The following is a 20,100-nucleotide window of genomic DNA, read 5'->3' on the forward strand; positions in this document are numbered from 1 at the left end:
AGTGAAATATGTTTCTGAAATTCGGACTCTAATTCCTCACCTTCGGAAATTTTGCTGGAAAGCCTTCTGTACTGAATATTTGGTATCCTAACACTGATTTTTGACACCAGAGATTTCCATAAAAATCAGAAACCTCTGCAATTATAGAAGAAAAATGAAAAGGACGATCCACACAATAGGACAAGATAGCCAACAAAAAATAGTGAGGAAGGTTCATAGCAAGCAAGAAACAGATGTAGTGAGATAGATGATGTTGATGGATCCATCAGTCCTGAAGATTCCTCAAATCTTAACTGAAAAAGAAAGTGTAGGAAACCAAATACATACAAAGAATTTATCCCGAGTAAATGTTGATGTGCATACTTAGGTTTCAGTCCATACAAAGAGTTTATTATGAACAAATATTGGAGTCCCTACGCAGATTTCAGAACTAAATGCTGATTGTATATTCTTTACTTCAAGGAGAAATACAGATTACAATGATGTAGATCTTCTAAATTACTATTTCAGAAACGATATTTTTCTAATTCTTTGACGCTTTCCTTCTATTCTTCTCATTACATGTTAAAGGTTTGTCTTCTGTCTGTTTCGGTTTGAAAATGTTTCAGATTATGACTATATTTCTCTCCTATCCATTACAATTGGGATTTCTTTTTCTAACTACATCAGCCTATTACTTATTGCCTTGTTTCGTGTTAACTAATACTTTAGCCTGTTATGAAGGCCAACTTTGCAACACATTATGTATACTGAAATACATATATTCATATACATACAAAGAAAATATATGAATGTAAAACTTCGTCGATGTCCAAAATGAAACCATTGCTGCAGACTGGCCTTTTTTTTTCTTCTGGGTGAGCATTTTCGTCTAGAACTTCTTCCATAATTTCATCGAATCCATTGTCATCTATTCTGGTATTCTTTTCCCAATCTTCAATATGTTTTGGTTCACTACACTCGGATATTTCAAATGATTTTGAAACCATTTCATGAAATAATATTCTTTTCCCAATCTTCTATAGGTTTTGGTTCACTAAACTTGGATATTTCAAATGATTTTGAAACCATTTCATGAAATAATATTCTTTTCCCAATCTTCTATAGGTTTTGGTTCACTAAACTTGGATATTTCAAATGATTTTGAAACCTTTCATGAAATAATAGTTTATAGATTTCTTCTTCACTAGAATCTTTTTTAGCAAAGACTGGTTCAGAAATTTGCTCTTTAATTCTTGCTTCTTGTAATCAATCTTTCTTTTCTTCAACAACAGCTTCTAAGTTGATTTTTTCAAGCAATTCTTTTGTATTAAGATGAGTAACTGTTGTACAAGTAGCAGCTTTTCCAGAAACCTTTCATGAAATAATAGTTTATAGATTTCTTCTTCACTAGAATCTTTTTTAGCAAAGACTGGTTCAGAAATTTGCTCTTTAATTCTTGCTTCTTGTAATCAATCTTTCTTTTCTTCAACAACAGCTTCTAAGTTGATTTTTTCAAGCAATTCTTTTGTATTAAGATGAGTAACTGTTGTACAAGTAGCAGCTTTTCCAGAACTTTTTCTTGGCTTAACCTTTATTGAAGGTCTGGTAGCTTGTGTAACTTTGATCTTTTTAACATAAGCTTGGATCTTATCTTATTTCTAAGATACGTCTTCTATTAGAGCCTTATTATCACCAGTGTTTTGTTGTAATTTTTGGTGATTGATATACTTCTCATCTTTCATATAATCTATGGTGTGGCTACTATTTTGCTTTGACCAGTATGAACTTGATTTATCCTTATTTTTGTGGTTCTGTATTGGTGAGCCAAAATCGTTAGTTCAGTAAATGAATGATGACTTATTCTATCCACATAATTGGCAAAGGAAGTCCAAGAGCACCATCAAATTCTTCAGCAGGAGAAGGACCATTTACAAGGATTGACAATCACAGATAATCACTATCAGAATCTTTTTTCCTACAAAATTTTCTCTCTTCCATCTTTCTTAATATTTATAGACTCTTAATCATAATAAGCTCTGACCCAAAGTTCAACAAGGACTTATACAAATCTTGTAGTAGACTCTTGATTAGCAAGATCACAATGAATCGCAAGCTAATAGCTTATGTTTGAGGACTTTAGACTCTCTAAGACTCTTTGCCATCCCAAATTTGAGATTTGTAATGAACCTAGTTGCAACTGCTTATATAGCAAAGGCTGCAAGAAGATCAACAAATCAGCACAAAGATTTGGCTTCAACAGATTAATAAAAGTAACAAAGTTATGTATAAAGATGCCAAAATTAGTGGAGGGGTCCACTATATCTTACACAACATTGTCGGGTAGCTGACAAAGTTCTTTGTCTTGTGGCCTTTGCAGCTTTTTTGATACACAAAAAATGTCTAGTGTCAAAGACTTTTTTCCAATCTTCGAGATATTCTCTGAAGGCATAATTAGCGCGTTGCAATAGATTCAAATACATGCAATAATTTTCAATTCTTCATGCTACTATGTTGGATTAGTTGCAACAAAATTCTCCAAAAATATCTGCATTAGGGATCCAATATAATTCTTAAGGATAAAGCTCTATTATTGGGATAAGTAATTATGAGGGTATCCCATATAAGCAATAATCCTAGAATTTAAGGTATAAGCAAATCCAAGCTTGAGTTTATCAAAGAATTGTATCATTACATTATCTAGATGTCCAAAATCTTCAGCAAACTCTTCAAACTCATCTGGAAGTATACATAGGCTATTCACTAATCCTAATTTACAAAGCTATAGCAAATTATTTATAAGATTATTGAGCCACTGGAATGGCCAGTGCTTTTATGTTATAAATCCTGTTATTGCAAAAGTAACATTGCATCCTTTCCTATCACATGATTATGTTCCTTTTCAATATCAGCTTAAAACCTGCTACACTAGTTCTCCTATGATAGTTCTAACTGTTTGTTATGCTTCTTGGACAATAACCTGCAGTTTCACATCCACAATCTTGTAAACCAAATGATTGCTCTCTAAAATGTTCTATTCTACTATTCCTTCATTCATTTTTTGTTTTTTGGTGAGGGTCCCCTTATTGAATAGCATGAGATGTGTTAGGTTTTAGCATCATTATTAGTAGTTGTTCTTCGTTTTAATGTGTATTAGTTCTTCTGCAGTCATAAGAAATGGTATTTGGAATTTGTTTTGTAGTCTGCTTAAAATTTTAGATTTTCTATTTTGAATGGTAGGACTTTATTTGAAATATTTTAAAAAACATCACATATGGCTAGACTTAGTAATGGAATGAAACAAATAGAGACAAAATTGAAGAAATAATCTTTGAAAATATAGTTACAAGTACTAATACTCTAGAAAAAGGGGCTGAAGCAACTATTATATGCTAGAAAAGGGCAGGGAGAAAGTTGAATTCTAAATTACAATAAACTGTCTGAAAAGCTAATGAAGCCAAAGAAAGGGTCCAATTTCAATATGTGAGCAAAATGATGGCACAAATGCTCTTCAGCAAATGAGAAAAAACAATTTTACAATCGGTCTCTCCATTGCTCAAGGAATTAGGTTTAGGAAAGGTCATTGAATAATCTATAAATACCTTGTGTAAATAACAATGATGTTGTAACTTGTAAAGTTCATAAAAGAAACAGGTGTAGTGAAGAGATAGAGGAAGGGAAATATTATTGGCCTTTTGTTGTAAGTTTTGCATCTTGTCAATGTTTTTCAAATTTCATGGACAATGCTGAGCACTATCATAAGCTATATTTTACAATTTAATTCGTGTTACAGGTTCGGGCCATGGGTCCTGTTAGTTCGGGTCAGAATTTGGTTTGCTTTGGGGGCCGACCAGGGTCCCTTCCTGGTGTTGCGGGTTCATCTGGGATGAACCCAGGTGAACCCATTGCAAATTTGGCTGTTTTTTACACCAGCCGGCGGATTTGTATTTTTATTTTTAATTTTTTTCCTTCTAATTTGGCCTTTGACTTTGACCATATGCCCAAACCTGCCCCCCCCAAACCCTAAAATGTGGATTCCAAGACATTTTGAAGACAATTACAAAGTCATTTCCCTTGTGAATGCAAAACAAAAATATTATTCATTCTTATTGAACTTTCATTTTTACTTTCTATTGCACAAATAGATTTGAAGATTGATTAGTGAAGAAAGAGGTTAGTTTGCTATTCCTATGTATTTGCAAGAGCCCATTTGTTGCCGAGGAGAGCGTAGAGAAGATTTTGCCAAGTTTTGTTTTCATTCTTTTATGAATATAACACATGCCGTATTTTTTAAAATGAGTTAAGTTGTATAATTTTGTTTCAATTCTTTGAATGTGCCCTTTATTGAACTTCTTGTCATATAGATCATAATGTCAACCATTTCTAGCTTGATGAGCAGACCCAACTTCAAGACAGACCCAAATTCTCCCGTGGAAATATGTTGATAGGGTACAACAACTTCTAGGCTGAGGGGGTTACGTTTGGATTTGCAATGAGTGTGATGTTAGGAATTCAAGCTCATACAATTTGGTGAAAGGTCATTTGTACCACATCCCAAGACTAGGCATCAAAGCTTGTCTAGGAAAAAATGGTGTACCCATTCTGGAAGCACAAATCCTAGCATATATCAATGAGTAGGAAAAAAGTAGATAAAGTAGCAGGCTGCAAATTATAAAGTTGAGTTAAATTTGCATTTGATTTGCATACCTTCTAGTACTTGATTTTTTCATCATTCTTTAATGGTTTGAGTCTTTTCTTTTACTGAATCTGTGTCATAATTCAGTTGCAGTTCAATCTTCTGTATGGGATTCTCCGGTACCCTCAAAGAAACGTACTTGTATGTTCCGCCAGCGGCCATCATCTCTTGAAAAGCTTACCAAAAGCATGCAACACATTTCACAAGAGCAGGAGTCATCTTCCTTATCAAGTTCCTCAGAAGAGAATGTGCTTTTTGAGTGCAAAGCTTCATTTGATGGTGCAGAAATAGGACTTGGCAGTGTGTTTATGAGACAACAACATTCAGTTTTGATAGAGGAAGAGTCAGAAGCAAGTTCTCTTTTAATAGAAAATAAGGGTTATAGTACTTTTGATGTTCTAACTGATAACATAGTTCTACCTGAAAAATGGAAAGACATTTCAGATTTGTCACCAGAAAAGTCGGCGAACTCTATCATACATGATGAAGTACTGTAAGTTGAACATTTATGCAATTTTTTTTTGCTTCATCTAATTCTACTAATTTACGCTAGCCAGTGCACATGTAAGCAGAATTTTTGATTTATTTCTCTGCCATGATAGTTGTTTTTAAGCTTTTGGCACATTTGTACTTATGGTTGTGTTCAATCTCACAGGAAAAGATTCCTTCAAGGTTTTCATTTGCAACTCAAATTTATTGAACTGGAGGTAAGAGTCCACTATTATAGTGTCTTGGTAAACTTAGCTTTAGGTGCTAAATATTACTATTATCCTCGTTCCCTTTCATTAATATTAACTATTGGTTCTTGGTAAATTATCATCTAGTCCTTATCATCATTAATTATTAAATTGTTTTAAGTACATTTTGAATTGAGTGACATTTCTGACATGATTGCAGTTTTTCAATTTTATGATAGGATGTTGTAAATTTTGACACATTTATGGGACAGTTAAAGGAAGAAGAACAAAGACATCTAATGAAATACCTGTCTACTGTTGATGATCCCAGCATTCCTGGAAGGTTAGTCCTTTAGTCATCTCCTTTATCCAGATTGCAGCTTTTTTTGTTTTGAATACTCTATTTTTTGTTTCATTTGGTTTGCTTTTATTTCTTGCATATCACTTGCTTTCATAAGAATAGACATGCACCACATGGCCATGGTATTTTATGGTAGTGCTGTAGTAGTTGTATTCAGCTAAAAATCCAATCATCTTGTGGGCATGTTTTTGGCAGTCTGGAGTGTATGTTTAATAGTGCCCAATTCCAGGCTGCTTTATCAAACTTTCAGCATTTACTCTCTGAAGGCATGTTTGGCACGCATGGGTCTAGGATGAGCCCTAAAGTACAGCATCTTTTTCAACAGCTGCTCAAAGTGACAGATTTGACAAATTCTAAATGGATGGAGAGATATTCACAACTTCAGAAATATAAGCCTAGGGGGTGTGTCAAAGTTTCCAAGGTAATTGTCTTTGTGCACAGCAAAAAACCTTGGTATAATAATTAAAATATCTCTTGAGGATATTATCGTCCTTTCATATCCAAAGAAAATCAAAGCATCTTATATGGCTTGTCAGATTCTACAAAGCAAAGAGGCAATGAAGCCGAAGGATTTTTGTTTGCTTGAATCTGACAAACCTGCAACGTACAAGGCATTCACAAATTCTTCTGGCCAACCACCTGGGCATGTTGTTGCAGGTATGTTATGTAGCTACACTAGTAGTATTATTTACCTAAATAAAGCTATGCAGCCAGTAGTTATGTATCAAAATACAATCTCCCTTTATATTTTATTGGGAATAATTTCAGATCTAAATGAGATTCAGAATTCTTGTCATTTTGATTGTTTATCGAGTAGAATTGGACTTTTAAATATTATGTTTAATAACTCTAATGTAATATATTCTCTACATTTTATAAATATTGCACATGTTGAAGATTCAACCACCAAAATTTGCTTCCGAGTTGAATTTGTTTTACATTGATTACCTTGCTGAATAATCCGAATTTTAAGTGGGCCTTCTCAGTCATCATCAGGGAGATGAAATTTGGCGAGGAAGCATAGACCAAGCATTTAGGACGAGAAGTTACAAAGTGGAAAATAATTTTTTAGATCAAGAAAATTATTAGGTCAACATATATTTGGGGTCAAAGTATGTAATTTGTAAATAAACTAAGATGTTTGGTCAGAGAATTAGAAGTGTAGTTTGTTCATATAATTAATTTTTTTAAAATTTCCCCAATAACAAGAATGCTAAGAAAACTGAAGAGTCTGTGATGTGGATTACCTTGGCCCACTCAGGTTAAACTCAATAATCATGGTGCATCCAGGTGCAACCTGAGCGCAGCCAGTGCTGGAGGTTTGTGTCATGGTGAGGGCTAATTAATCATTTAATTTTTTGAATTGAATATTTATTACAAATATCTTGCTCATACGAGCATCAACATTAGACCAATACAAGCTCCTTACGAGCAAACACATTAGAAATCACCGATGGAAGACCAAAAGTCACTACTTATATATCCACTTCAATTTAGAAACCACCTCCATATTAGAAGCCAACTATGGAAGACTAGGAGTTAGAACCTACAATTCCACTTCAATGTTCCTATGGGGTATTGAACTTGGGCTCCACAATGAAAACCCAACGTTTTAAACAAGTAATCTCAACCCATTGGACAACTCATCATTTTGTTGTTGCTTGGATCTTTATGTAATCTTTATCAACATGGTAGAGGCTTTGACAATTTGTCAGGTTCTGACTCCTGAATAAAGTGTCATTCTTTTGGAATAACAGGATTCCTTTATTGAGTCAATTTGACAGCCAGTGCTAGAGGTTTGTGTGATGGTGAGGGTTAATACATCTTTTTATTGATCTTGGTGTAATATTGATCAATTTGATGAAGGCTTTAGCAATTTGTCAGGATCTGACTCTTGAATAAAGTTTTGTTCTTTTGGAAAAACAAACTTCGTTTCTTGAGTCAACTCAGGTGTGGGTTGGTAACTTAGAGTCTTGCTGATGATGAGCTTAGAGCAGGCTTTATTTTTATATTTGATGATAAAAAATTAAAGGGGCTTAATTTGTTTGGAAGGCCTTTACATTTAACTTAAATAATTTTGCCCTAATGATCACACAGTCGTGGATGGCAGTTATTTAAAATATCCGTGCACCCAAAAATTGTATCCGAAATATTGACTTATTATTGCATCCTTTTTTAATCTGATTCCATTTCTTTCCTAATAGGAACCTGGTGTCTTGCACATGTTAGCTTAATATTGAGGATGTCTTATGGTGAAGTGTACATTTTATATGCTCTCAAAATTATTTTAGCCTGATCTTGAATTGATGTATACTCATTTGCTTTTTTTCATTAGTAGAAGTAGGTTCCTTGCCTTCAACTTTTGGTGTGTAGTGGAGTGGCTCCCCCTTTGATGTAGTGCTGTCAGTCAGTTTCAAGCCACTTTTATCTTGCAGGTGATATTCTCTCATCGTTTTGCTTCAGATTGGTTTCCTAAGATTTTATTTCCCTATTTTCTCCTTGGGGTATTTACTATTTACAGTTTTTGAGATAAGCTGCACTAGTATATTCTTTTTAGCCCTTAAAAATCTTTAAAAAGGTAAATAGAGACTTGTCAAACTTTTCTCCTGTTAAATGAAAGTTGAGCCTCGCCAAAAATACCTGCTCTCCAACCTTAAAACTCAACTCTCTGACTGTATGGCCAAACGTCTTTATATTTCTTTTAATCACAATTAGCAAATTACCAAAGAATGTACTAATTTGAGGCTTGGAAAATGGGTCCAAAAGCTCAGCTTCCTTGATGACCATCTAGTGCCTGTTCCCTTCCTCTCTAATTCTTAGGATGCTCACTTAAACAGACATGGATTGCTGAGTCTGTGAGGGTGAATTGGTTGAAAACTTGATTGTAAGGGATTCTATTAGAGATGGCATTAAACCTCCAGCTGAGGATTTGGTTGCCCTTGAAGATCACGTCATGTTGTCCATGTTTAAATAACCTACTTCTTTTGTTGGGAACTTATTTGCTGCTCCTCTTCCCTACCCTCCCCTCCCTGAGTAAAGTTTGTGTTGATAGTATCCCTCATAAGAGTACTGACATTTTATGGAGGAGCTGAAATAGCTCAAGGTTATTGCAATGAAGCAGCTGTTGCAAATTAGAGATTTATCTCTGCCTTCTGGGGGTAAGGCAATTAACTCCTATGCTATCCCTACTTGCCTGGAGCTTACCACAGACATGAAAGAATTCAAACAGGTTGTTATCGCTACAGTTAAGCAGAATTCTATTTATATTTATGACATCAGTGGCAGGGGCTCTCACACATGGGAGACTTTTGACAACTTGCATTTGTGTCTTGTTACTAATCTTTTCCAGGAGTATAAAATGTAGGAGCATTGACCTTGTTTGGTGGCTGAAATTGAGCAAAAGCCTTTGGTGGAGATGGAGAAGCAGAATATGTTTTCCTTAAGACAAGTAATGTCTTGTTATGGGTCGTCTGCAAACTTATTCATCTATGTTAGATGTTGGAAGGCTGTTAAATCATGGTTTTTCAGCAGAAATAGGTAGCTTTAATTTTCTCTTTCTGATATAATATAAAAACCATTTTACCATCTGAAATAACAATCACTGTTTGAAATTACTATTATATGATTAATTCAATTTATAGTTTAATACTATATTTATAAGGAAGTAGTCATGGTGAATATTGAGGAAAGGGGCAATTCTATATTGCTCATTCAGGTTTGGGGTTCTGGTGTGGTTGTCGCTGTTTCTTATTAACCCAGGATAGGGGTACATGCTTAAGAGGTATTAATAATTTTTGGTGAATGTAGGGGCAAGGGATGTCCAAGCTTGGCTGAGAATAAGGTCATCATCTCTATTTACATTGTTAGGTTTTATTTTAATTTCCGGGGGTTATTGAATTAAACTGTTGTGGTATTGTTTACTTATGATTAGGACTTCAATTTTGCTAGAAGAAATATGGCGTCTCATGGTGTTAATATCTTTTATTGCTGGATTATTAGTGTACTCCTAGTAAAAATTAGATGTATTCTTTGAGTCTAGTGTGTATAGAGTGTTTTGTTTGTCCATTGTGTAAAGTGCCACATAAACAATAGACTTCATATACTTCTTGGTGTCGAAGTGTTTCATGTTTATGTTTGGCTTGTGTATACCATTTTAAATCATTCTGAACCATCTTACACTTGTAAGGCTAAAGCCCTTCTGGTAACAATCCTTGTTTTCAGGAGTTAACATTGTTTAATTAGAACCTAATTATTTTCTATTTAAATTTTAAACTGATTTTCTGGTTTGCATTCTTGGTTCTTGGTAATCTGATTTGATTGATGACTTTACTATAGTAATACAACATATTAGATCCTGAAGACATTTTTATACAACCTTTTTTTTAAGAAAAAAAAATCTTAATAAACTATATTCTGCTTGAAGATTTTCAATTTAGAAAACCTTCTATGGTGGGCGATTTCTTTTCAGATCCCTCTATAAAGGAATGGATCCTTAATATGATGGGATTGGGATAAAAAAAGGATTGTCTATGGGGCCACTCACAGATTTTATAGTAAATCATCATATTGAACATGAAGCATGGGTGTTCAAAATTTATCCCTTAAAGTTAAGAGTTTTATTTGTGTTAGTGGTGTGAATATTCAAGGATGACTAGTCTTAAACCATGCATACTCCCTTACTCGCCTTTCCTTCCTAAGTTCACACTTGCAAGTGTAAAAATAATTGCTGTAATTGTAAGTGGGTGAATGCATCGCAATAGGGTGTGTTTAGGGTTCCATAAGGGGCTTGGGAGGGCTTGTGGATCTTCCACACACTTTTACTTTTTTGAAAGAATTGACTTATTAAATAAAACAAACTTTGACAAAAGGGGATGAGACCTTGATTTCCCTAGATGCCAGGGGATGGTGGTGGGGCTAGGGAATTCATCTCCATGTATCCTGAGATTTTAAAATGCTTCCTTCTAATCTTATATTTAGTTGAAGGCGTTTATGTCCCTCTTTTTGTAATTAGAGTTCCCCATACACAAATATAGTAATGGATAAGGGATTTAAGATTTCCCTAGTCAATAGTTTAAATAAAGATTTTGGATAAGTTTTGTATTTGTGATTAATGGATGGTGGAAAAGATGGAAAAAAGTCAAGCCATTTCTCATCATAAATTGCATTTACATAAATATCGGAACCTTTAGGGTTTTGACTACTTGTTTATACAATTATTTTGACGTACAGAGAAAAAAAGGCACTAAAGAATAGGAAATGATGGAAATGGAAACATAAGAAATTAATTTGTTGATAAGGAAAATATAAAGTTGATGTATTGAGAAGTGATTGCTCATTAAATGGAAGTCTACCAAAAAGATAATGAAACTGTTGCAACACTTGAAAGAATATAGGTTTTAGATGCGATTAAAAAAATCTTTTATTTTTTGTGTGATGTGTTGGAAGAATGCTGCAAATATGTGCTTGAGAGATATCTGAGAGATGTGTTGTCATTGATGTCAACATGTTTCTTTGTCTGTGACAGTGATGCAGTGAACTTTAGTGAGTTAGTTTGTATCATGATCCATGGTCCACCAAACACAGGGTAGACAAATGGAAAACCAGAGATGACATTAGATTTGAGGTGAAAAGGCCGAAAATGGACTTGGGGGAGAGCTAAGATGAGACACACTAAGTAGGAGCACAAAAGGTGGTGTAAATTGTGTAGGGTTACAATGTATGACACTACAATTTCGTATATGAAGCCATTGACTCTTGATGATTGACTGATATTCTTCATCCATAGCAAGCTTCCAGGCATAATGGTTCAAGGCTTCTTCAACATTGCATGAACAAACAACTCTACAAATATATTTTTTCAGCTGCCTATGAATTGAGTGTCACTATGCTGCCTATGAATTGAGTGTCACTATGACTTGGGTAAATAATAGGAATTTGACATAAAATAACATAAACAAGAAGCTATAGGTACAATATGTAGACACTAAGCTAGATCTAGCTAGAAGGAACAAAGAGGAACCTGTGCCTAAAAATTTGGCTCGAAAGTGTGTGACTGAGATGGGAAAATCGACTTGGTCCCCAAATATCAGGTGTAGACAAACAGGAAACTTTTGAAATTTGAATGTCACTCAAAACCTATTCCCTGAAGCTTGTCAAAAATTTGTGGGAGTGTGATGCAAAACATGTCCTCGTCCTCCAATTTTTGCTCCTGCAAAGGTAAGATCTGATTGTCATCGAATTCTCTATTGGAATCTTTGTCCGTAGCTCTTGAATTTGTTGCCAGCTCATAGAAAGAAGGGAAATGGTGTTGTTAATAGGGGTTTGCCTAGGTGCTAGGTCAAACCCCATGTTTGGAATTAACCCTTGAATTGAATTGAAATTGTAAATGGAAATATTGAAGTAAATGTTGAATAATATTCCTCAAATCTGTTGCAATTGTTAATCGATGATGATGCAACACTTTGTGAATGTAATCACAAGTGTTGATGCAATAACATGACTTGACATGACATGAACATGAATAACCTAATCAAGCACTCATGCTTGCATGAAGGTTGATGTAGAATTGTTGCCTTAAATGTTTGAAGATGCATGATGTGGATGCACAAATGATTAATTGTGTTATGATTAGGCCGACCTCCAATGGTCAAATTGAGACATTGAGAATTGAAATCACCGGGCAAGGGAAGTGCACCGACCCATTTAAATTAGGTCCTGTTTAAGGTGGACTAGGATGCCCTAGGTGCCATGGTCTACCAAAAATAGGGTAGACAAATGGAAAACCAGAGAACATAGCTTGAGATACAAGTTTAGTTCTCCGTGCAGACAGATGACATCAGATTTGAGGTGAAAAGGCCAGAAATGGACCTAGGGGAGAGCTAAGATGGGACACACTAAGTAGGAGTAGAAGAGGTGGTGTAAATTGTGTAGGGTTACAATTTATGATGTGTAATGTCCCCTACTTGATTAACATAATTAATCTATTTCAATATACTAAAATTGATTGATATTCTTCAATTAGTTATTAACAAGTTCTTATTTATTTTCCTCATTAAATGATTAATTTCATTATTCATGGTTCTTAATATAGATATCAGACCTTGCTACTACAGTATTAAGGGAGAAGGGTCTATGTATGTTACCAAAGCTCTTAGAGACCAAATACAATAGGTTCCCTCAAAGTTTACAGATCCAAGCCTTTCCCTATCTTGGGTCTATACCCTCAAGGCTTATGCGTTGCTAAACCCCACCCTATCTTGGTGGGACGTAACCTATTGCTTGGATTTAGACTGCCCCCTCTTTGGAACATCTCATCCCCATCTTCTTAAATACTGACAGTAATAACATGAATGAAACTATAAGTATACTAACTTCTCATGTTTAATAAATATATATGAAATTAAGTATGACTGTCATACATATTGCAGTCTATATTAGTATTACTATCAAATTCTGCATAAGAACATTATCAGGCATCATATATTAAGCATACTTATTAAACACATCCCCGTGCATACCACCAAGAGCAAGGATGTTACTGCCTGTAACTTAATAGCAGTTCTAATCTGATCTGATTGATGGTGATGTCAGTGGATCCTTTTGAATCCTTTCCTTTATAACTCTCAATGTGAGGGAGAGGTCACACCTCTTCATCATGTATGCCCTTTGGCAAGAGACACACCCTTTCACCATTAGCACCCTTTGAAAGAGTGCAACTCTTTATTATTTCTGCCTTTTGAAAGGGACACAACCTCTCATAATCAGATCTGCACTTCTGATTTTCAAGTTGTGCCCCCCTCAAATGAGTTTCTCTTCTCCCTTTTTGTAATGTCCCTTAGGGAAAATAACTGGAAATGCCCTAGTTATGGGTCCTAGTAGGGTTGGAAGTACGTACCTTACTTTCTGCTTGGCCAAACTTGCAAAACCAGGTTAGAAGACGCTATGAATTATTTAAGTAATTAACATATAAGTAAGTATATTCAGAATTAATTATAAACTAAAATTAAGGTAGCAGTGTCAAAGACTAAATCATAGATTAGGAATAATGGGAAAATATACTAATGTAGGGTGTCTTATCAACAGTTTCCCATACTCAGTACTACCATGTAGAGTGCCCCATAGCAGTTCTCCCTTCCCAGTGATCTTGTAGGATGCCCTATAGCAGTTCTCCCTACCCATTTATCAAGTAGGGTGCCTTCCAGCAGTTCTCCCCACTTAATGATCTCGTAGGGTGCCCTATAGCAGTTCTCCCTACCCATTTATCAGGTAGGGTGCCCTATAGCAGTTCTCCCCACTTAATGATCTTGTAGGGTGCCCTATAGTAGTTCTTCCTACCCATTTATCAGGTAGGGTGCCTTCCAGTGGGCTCTCCCCACTTAATGATCTTGGAGGGTGCCCTATAGCAGTTCTCCCTACCCATTTATCAGGTAGGGTGCCCTCCAGCAGTTCTCCCTACTTCTCAGGGATGGATTTGGTTCAGACTGTCATTATGTCATGTCCCCTTTCTAGAGTGGACATCAGAGACGGAGGAGTTGGCCTATCATTGGAGTCTTGTAGGCTAGCAGAGGTTGATTGGGGCTCATTCAATGCATATAGTGATTGGATTTTGGCTTTACAGGTAGTTTGGAGCCAGTTTGGAGCAGTTCCTAGTAGGGGGATGACCTTTTAAAATTTAGGGATGCCCCCTAAAATCTAGGAACTGCTCCAAACTGGCTCCAAACTGCCTGTAAAGCCAAAATCCAATCACTATATGCATTGACTGAGCCCCAATCAACCTCTGCTAGCCTACAAGACTCCAATGATAGGCCAACTCCTCCGTCTCTGATGTCCACTCTAGAAAGGGGACATGACACATTAGTAAATATATTATTATCAATGTTTGTGTCTTATTATCAATCTGGTTATTTATCAGTTAATTTCCAGAATATTTACTCATATCAATTTCTGCCAAATACCAATTGTTCAAATATCTGTCATGACTTAATTCACTGTAGATTTTACTCTATTACCCTTATTTTGCAGTCCTGTACCGTGTTCCCAGAATGATTCAATACGCATTTAATTTATTACTGTTATTTATGAATATTCAGTGACTAATATTGATATTGCAGAATGATTTGATATAAATTAATACTTCTATTTCTAAACACGTCAACAGTATGTTAATATCCAAAAGTGTTATAGTGTTTGCAGCATATGAATTCTCAGAGTATTATATAGTATATTATTTCAGACTAAGAAAATGATTTAGAATACTATAGTGTTTGCACAGAATATCATTTCAGATTAAGAAGTGACATGTATATATCGAAAGGAGGACATGCTCTTATATAAACATTATTAAACCTTCATTATTTGGTCATACGTATGCATACCTGTAGAGACTGTGGGCCAGTGTGTGGATATTGGCGTAGTTTTTGTCTATTTTTTCCTTCCTTCTATATCTCTCAATTTGAGGGAGAGGTCACGCCTCTTCATCATGTATGCCCTTTAGCAAGAGACACACCCTTTCACCATTAGCACTCTTTGAAAGAGTGCAACTCTTCATTATTTCTACCCTTTGAAAGGGGGACAGCCTTTCATAATCAGATCTGCACTTATTATTTAAATCAGATCTGCACTTCTCATTTCCAAATTATCCCCCCCTCAAATGAGGTTCTCTTCTCCCTTTTATATCTCATTGTTGAGGGAGTCGCAACTTTTCCTTTCATGTCTTTTGAATTTTCATTAACTTAATTAATTTTTAATTAATCATATTTAATTATATTATTTTATATTTTAATTTAATTTTTAAGGTTTAAATTTTATTATTATCATTTATTATTAAATTCTATTTCAAGGGGGGGACATTACACTTTTATATCTCACGTTTGAGGGAGGCACAACTTATCATTTCATGCTTTTGACCTTTCATTAACTCTAATCAAATTTTAATTATATAAATGTTTAATTATATTCTTTTATATTTTAATTTTAATTTTTATGTTTATTCTTTTGTATTTTAATTTTATTATTATTTATTATTAAATTATATTTCAAAGTAGGGACATCACATGATGCTACAATTTCGTATATGAAGCCATTGACAAGGGCAAGGAGGCAATGCAACATTTTTATGGGTCAAACAACACAAATATGAACTCATTTGGTGAATGATTGATTGGATATGGAACAAACAACTCTACATATATTCAGTTGCCTGACTTGAGTGTCCCTATAAAGTGTCCGTCATGAAGACCTTGGAGAAGTGATTTTGAATGAGTTGCAAGTTTAAAAATCTCCAAAAGGAAGGTTGTTTTATTCACCTTTATACATTCAAAGAAGAGTGACTTTGTAACTAGTTTAAAAAGGTATTTATTGTTAACTAAGACTAGTTCAATAAGTTTAATTTTAGTTTATCTTTCAGTTTACTAAATTACCTACAAAGTTTTAAATTATCACTGTGCAGATTTGTGCTTGGAAGATTATGGTGCCAAAACACCTAATCTTCAAAAATCCATCCTTGGCATTTCACTTGTAGCGTTTTGGGGTGTGAGCACATTTGAGGCCATTAACACCAATAAGTGCAAAATTTTCACTTCAAGCATTTGAATCCTCTTGTTTTTGTGTGGTATGACCTTTGTTTTTGTACTGAAAGGTGGAGGTGGGGGACACACACAAAGCCAAACCCACAAAACCATTGCCCTTGATATATTCCCTACTACAAAGTGTTTGCCTCATTTGGTCAAGCATGTCGCTAAATGTCTCATTACTTTCTCCATTACTAGAAGATTCTGTCTTGGCATACTTGATTACTCCCTAGTAGGTGATATGTTAGCAGCATGTAGTCCAAAGAATATTTATAAGCACTCTCAACCATAAAACCAATTGCGGAGTCTGGACAGGGGTGGAAGGGGGCAGGTCCCTGTGTAATCTTGTCTGATACTCAACTCATTTCTACGGATTCTCGTGAATCCAGGGTGCAAAATATGGTTCCTCATGAGATGAAACACGTATTGCATCTGCAAGGCTGCCTGACTTCTTTAGTATTTGGTAAGTATCTCACTCAACCTACAAGATGCTATGGATATCAGAGAATGGACTCATCTAAATGTCCCCATCTTGGATTGGCTTCCCTATTTCTGCATATAGACAAATATGAAATATCCTTTTGAATGCATAAATTGGGTATTGAAATATAATAATCACAAGGTTACATGATCACCATGAAGCTTCAGAACAGGCAGGGGGACTCTGTACTCACATCTTTTCATGATTAAATGTATATATAATGTAGCCTCACCTTTAATCATTTAGTCCCATACTCTGATTTGAAGTAGTATTCTCCTGAACACACCTGTACTTGGATCTCATGGTACAAGCAAATATGTCACTAACCTTATCAAAGTCGTGCACTATTCAATAACCTTGTTAAAGGCATGAACAATTCATTAACTTTATTGAAGGCATGCACCATTCAATGTTTATTGTTGGTTTCATGTCAGCAGAGACTCATTAGTTCATAGTTCCAAACAGCTTTGCTATATACATTCTACTTGTGTTGAATTATGCTTTTATGAATAACTTAATTAGGTTCTTTGACTAATATTAAACATGTGATACCACCAAGACAAGGAATGAAGATGTTTTTAATAATTTATGCAATTATTTATTGAAAAAGCAAAATTAGAGTGCTATGAATATAATCTCAAACTGTTTCAAAAATGTAGACTGCCCGTGTTTGCTAAATTTGAACTATTTGGATAAATATTATGCATGGGCTCGAAGAAGTGAAAATAGAATTCCATAACCATAGTACATATTTCTTCTGGGTGATAAGTAGAAATCATATTTCTTCTGGGTTATAAGGTGTCTCTTGTTTTCCCCATTGGTGCTCGTGGATTAGTTTTCTTGTTTGAACATTCCCAATGATATTTGAATATTATATTACTTATAGCCAGAGAAGTATTCTAAGAAAGAAAAACCACACATACACCCTTAACTCTAACCCTCTGTATTCAGCACTATCCATTCTGAGCTAAATGTGAAGGAAACTTATTTTTTCTAGTTGATTTTAAAAACGTTTACAAGTTGAAGCTTGAATAGCCAGAATACTGTTTGTTATTTGGGCCATCCAAAGCCCCAAATAACAATCAACATGCTGGCTGTTTACTTTTGGGCATTATGGCTTTTATGGGAACTTGTGGGTTTGAAGTCACACCGAGTACCACCGCTTTGGAAGCCTTGCTTGTAGTTAGCATTTTGATTGAGCATGGCTGCATTGCCTTCATTGCATCTCTTGTCTTTGGTCAATTGAGTATATGTGGTTTGTTTCTTACATTTCTATTATTTGGAATGTTTTGCGTGGAATGTGATTTCCTTGATTCAAAGAGTTCAGATGATACCATAGAATCTTTTATTCTGATTACTTCATATGACCTTTTTATTTTATGAACTTTTTCTTATTGTAGTTAGTCTATAATATTAATCTAATCCGTCTCAGTGACTAATTTTTATGAGTCTTTTATTTTATGGTAAGATTGAGGTATACAGCGATGTTCTGAAAACAGTTATCTTCCTCAATTGCAGGATCGGAAATGTGTACAAAAACCATTAAGGGCTGGCTGAAGAATATACCTAAAACAGTGCATCCTTTCACACCACCTGGGAAAATTTTTAGCACAGATGGCATGCATCATGATAGCATAGACACAGGGAGTACATCCAAGGAAGCTGCAGGATATGAAACAGGATTGAAAAGCAATCCATGCTTCAGTCCCAACAATTTATTTGCTTCACCTCTAGAAAAATGCTCACCATTCGGATTAGAGTCTATAGAAGCCTTTGGAGATGAAGTTTCAGATTCAGTTTTGCTTTTCAATGTTCCTTCAAACATGTCCTTTCCACAGGCAGAGCTTTTGCAGAGTCCTTTGAAATGTAAAACCCAAAAGGATATTGTTGCCACTGACAGCAAGTTTGAGAATGAAAAAAGTGGTGGACCCACTATGAATAATGCTTGGATTTCTGAGGAAAGCCTAGAATGGGACAGCCTCATCTGGAATGCTTCGTTTGTTGGATCTAGTGAAACAATGCCTGGTGGACCTGTACTTTTTCCAGGAAAGACACATCAATAAATTGTTTGAGTCGATATTTCAAGTGCTTATTTGCAGTAACTATTCTCAAATTGTTTTTTACCAAGAGTCCTCAAACCCCCTCTTGTCTAAACGGGGGGGATGCATGTTTTATAGATCTTTGGTCAAGAGTGTATGATAGTTAGTTCGGTTCCTTGTTCAATTGTGTTTGTTGAGTAAAACTTGAGGGCATACCTGTGGGTTTCCTCAAAAGAGCAGCTTTGCTTTGATATTTTTTTCAGAAATTAGAAAATTAAAAAAAAAAGTCTTTCTTTGTATTACCAGATAACTGATACATGGAAGTCCCCTGTCAGCTACAGTTTTTCACTTAAGTTTTTACCTTTGATTGTAATTTCATGCACAGATTCTGACCACAATCCCTAGCAGCTTACTGGATCTTATCTTGAACGCTTTATCCAAGGTAATCAATTAATTGGTCATTTGTTTTTCACCTACTAGATAATGCCATTGAGAATCTATTTTAATTTTGTTGACTATGCTTTTTTTTCTTTACATTTTCTTATTTATTTAATAATAAATATACCTTTGTTCCTTAAAAAGAAAAGCCCCAAGGAAAGTAAATTTCTCTCCCTCTTGGCTGTTATGTTTCGCTTGTTTCATTTCCTTCTTTTAGTGTTGTCAATTTTTTCAAAACTAGTGCCATTTTAAAAAAACTGAACTGAAATTGGGCTTAGTTATTGACAAATTTTGACATGATAAGTAACCTTACTATCATATTTAATAGGAACCAAAATTAATATCTAAGCTGCTTACAAGCACATTGATCTTATTTGTCACAGGCTAATAGTGATGTTGCTTCATGGATTGGATACTTTAAATTGTGCTATAATTATCTGTGCAATATCTTTAAATTTCACTGCATAAGGAATCCCAAGCATGTAGAGAGGAAGTGCACATGAGTCGATTCATCTGTAAATCATAAAAAATTATAATTTACTCTTGCAATTGTGCACTTTTGGTGCAATTAGTTAACGCTGCTATTTGAGTAAGGTTACTGTGTGAAAAAATGTCGATTTCATCTTTGTCTTGTGAATTTAACTATTGTCAAATTTCCATGAACTAGATGAAAAGTTGATGTTCCGAAGTTATGAAACAAAGAGATGGTTGGTACATTCTTAACAGTTTTAGGCTTATTTTTCAGGGGGTTTAGCATACAACATGATACAGATTTATCCATTCTTTCAATGGAATTAGTTTATTTCACTATAATCTTTAAAAATGAGTGCATATTATCAAATATAAAAGATATGACAAGGT

The 20,100-nt window shown here is 34.8% G+C and overlaps 1 protein-coding gene across 2 annotated transcripts in view; it reads left to right on the forward strand.

The window, feature by feature from the left end:
* Positions 1-19,103, forward strand: part of LOC131031281 (GATA transcription factor 26) — a 56,012-nt gene extending 36,909 nt beyond the window's left edge. For both annotated transcript variants that reach the window (XM_057962362.2, XM_057962361.2), the window contains 6 exons: positions 4,763-5,168; positions 5,331-5,382; positions 5,592-5,695; positions 5,909-6,134; positions 6,250-6,370; positions 18,281-19,103. In XM_057962362.2, the coding sequence (XP_057818345.1) occupies positions 4,763-5,168; positions 5,331-5,382; positions 5,592-5,695; positions 5,909-6,134; positions 6,250-6,370; positions 18,281-18,825 (1,454 nt within the window). In that variant the 3' untranslated portion in view covers positions 18,826-19,103. The remainder of the gene's footprint in view (positions 1-4,762; positions 5,169-5,330; positions 5,383-5,591; positions 5,696-5,908; positions 6,135-6,249; positions 6,371-18,280) is intronic.
* The last annotated feature ends 997 nt before the right edge of the window (positions 19,104-20,100 follow it).

Source organism: Cryptomeria japonica, chromosome 8, assembly GCF_030272615.1.
Source record: "Cryptomeria japonica chromosome 8, Sugi_1.0, whole genome shotgun sequence".
Classification (NCBI taxonomy): Eukaryota; Viridiplantae; Streptophyta; class Pinopsida; order Cupressales; family Cupressaceae; genus Cryptomeria; species Cryptomeria japonica.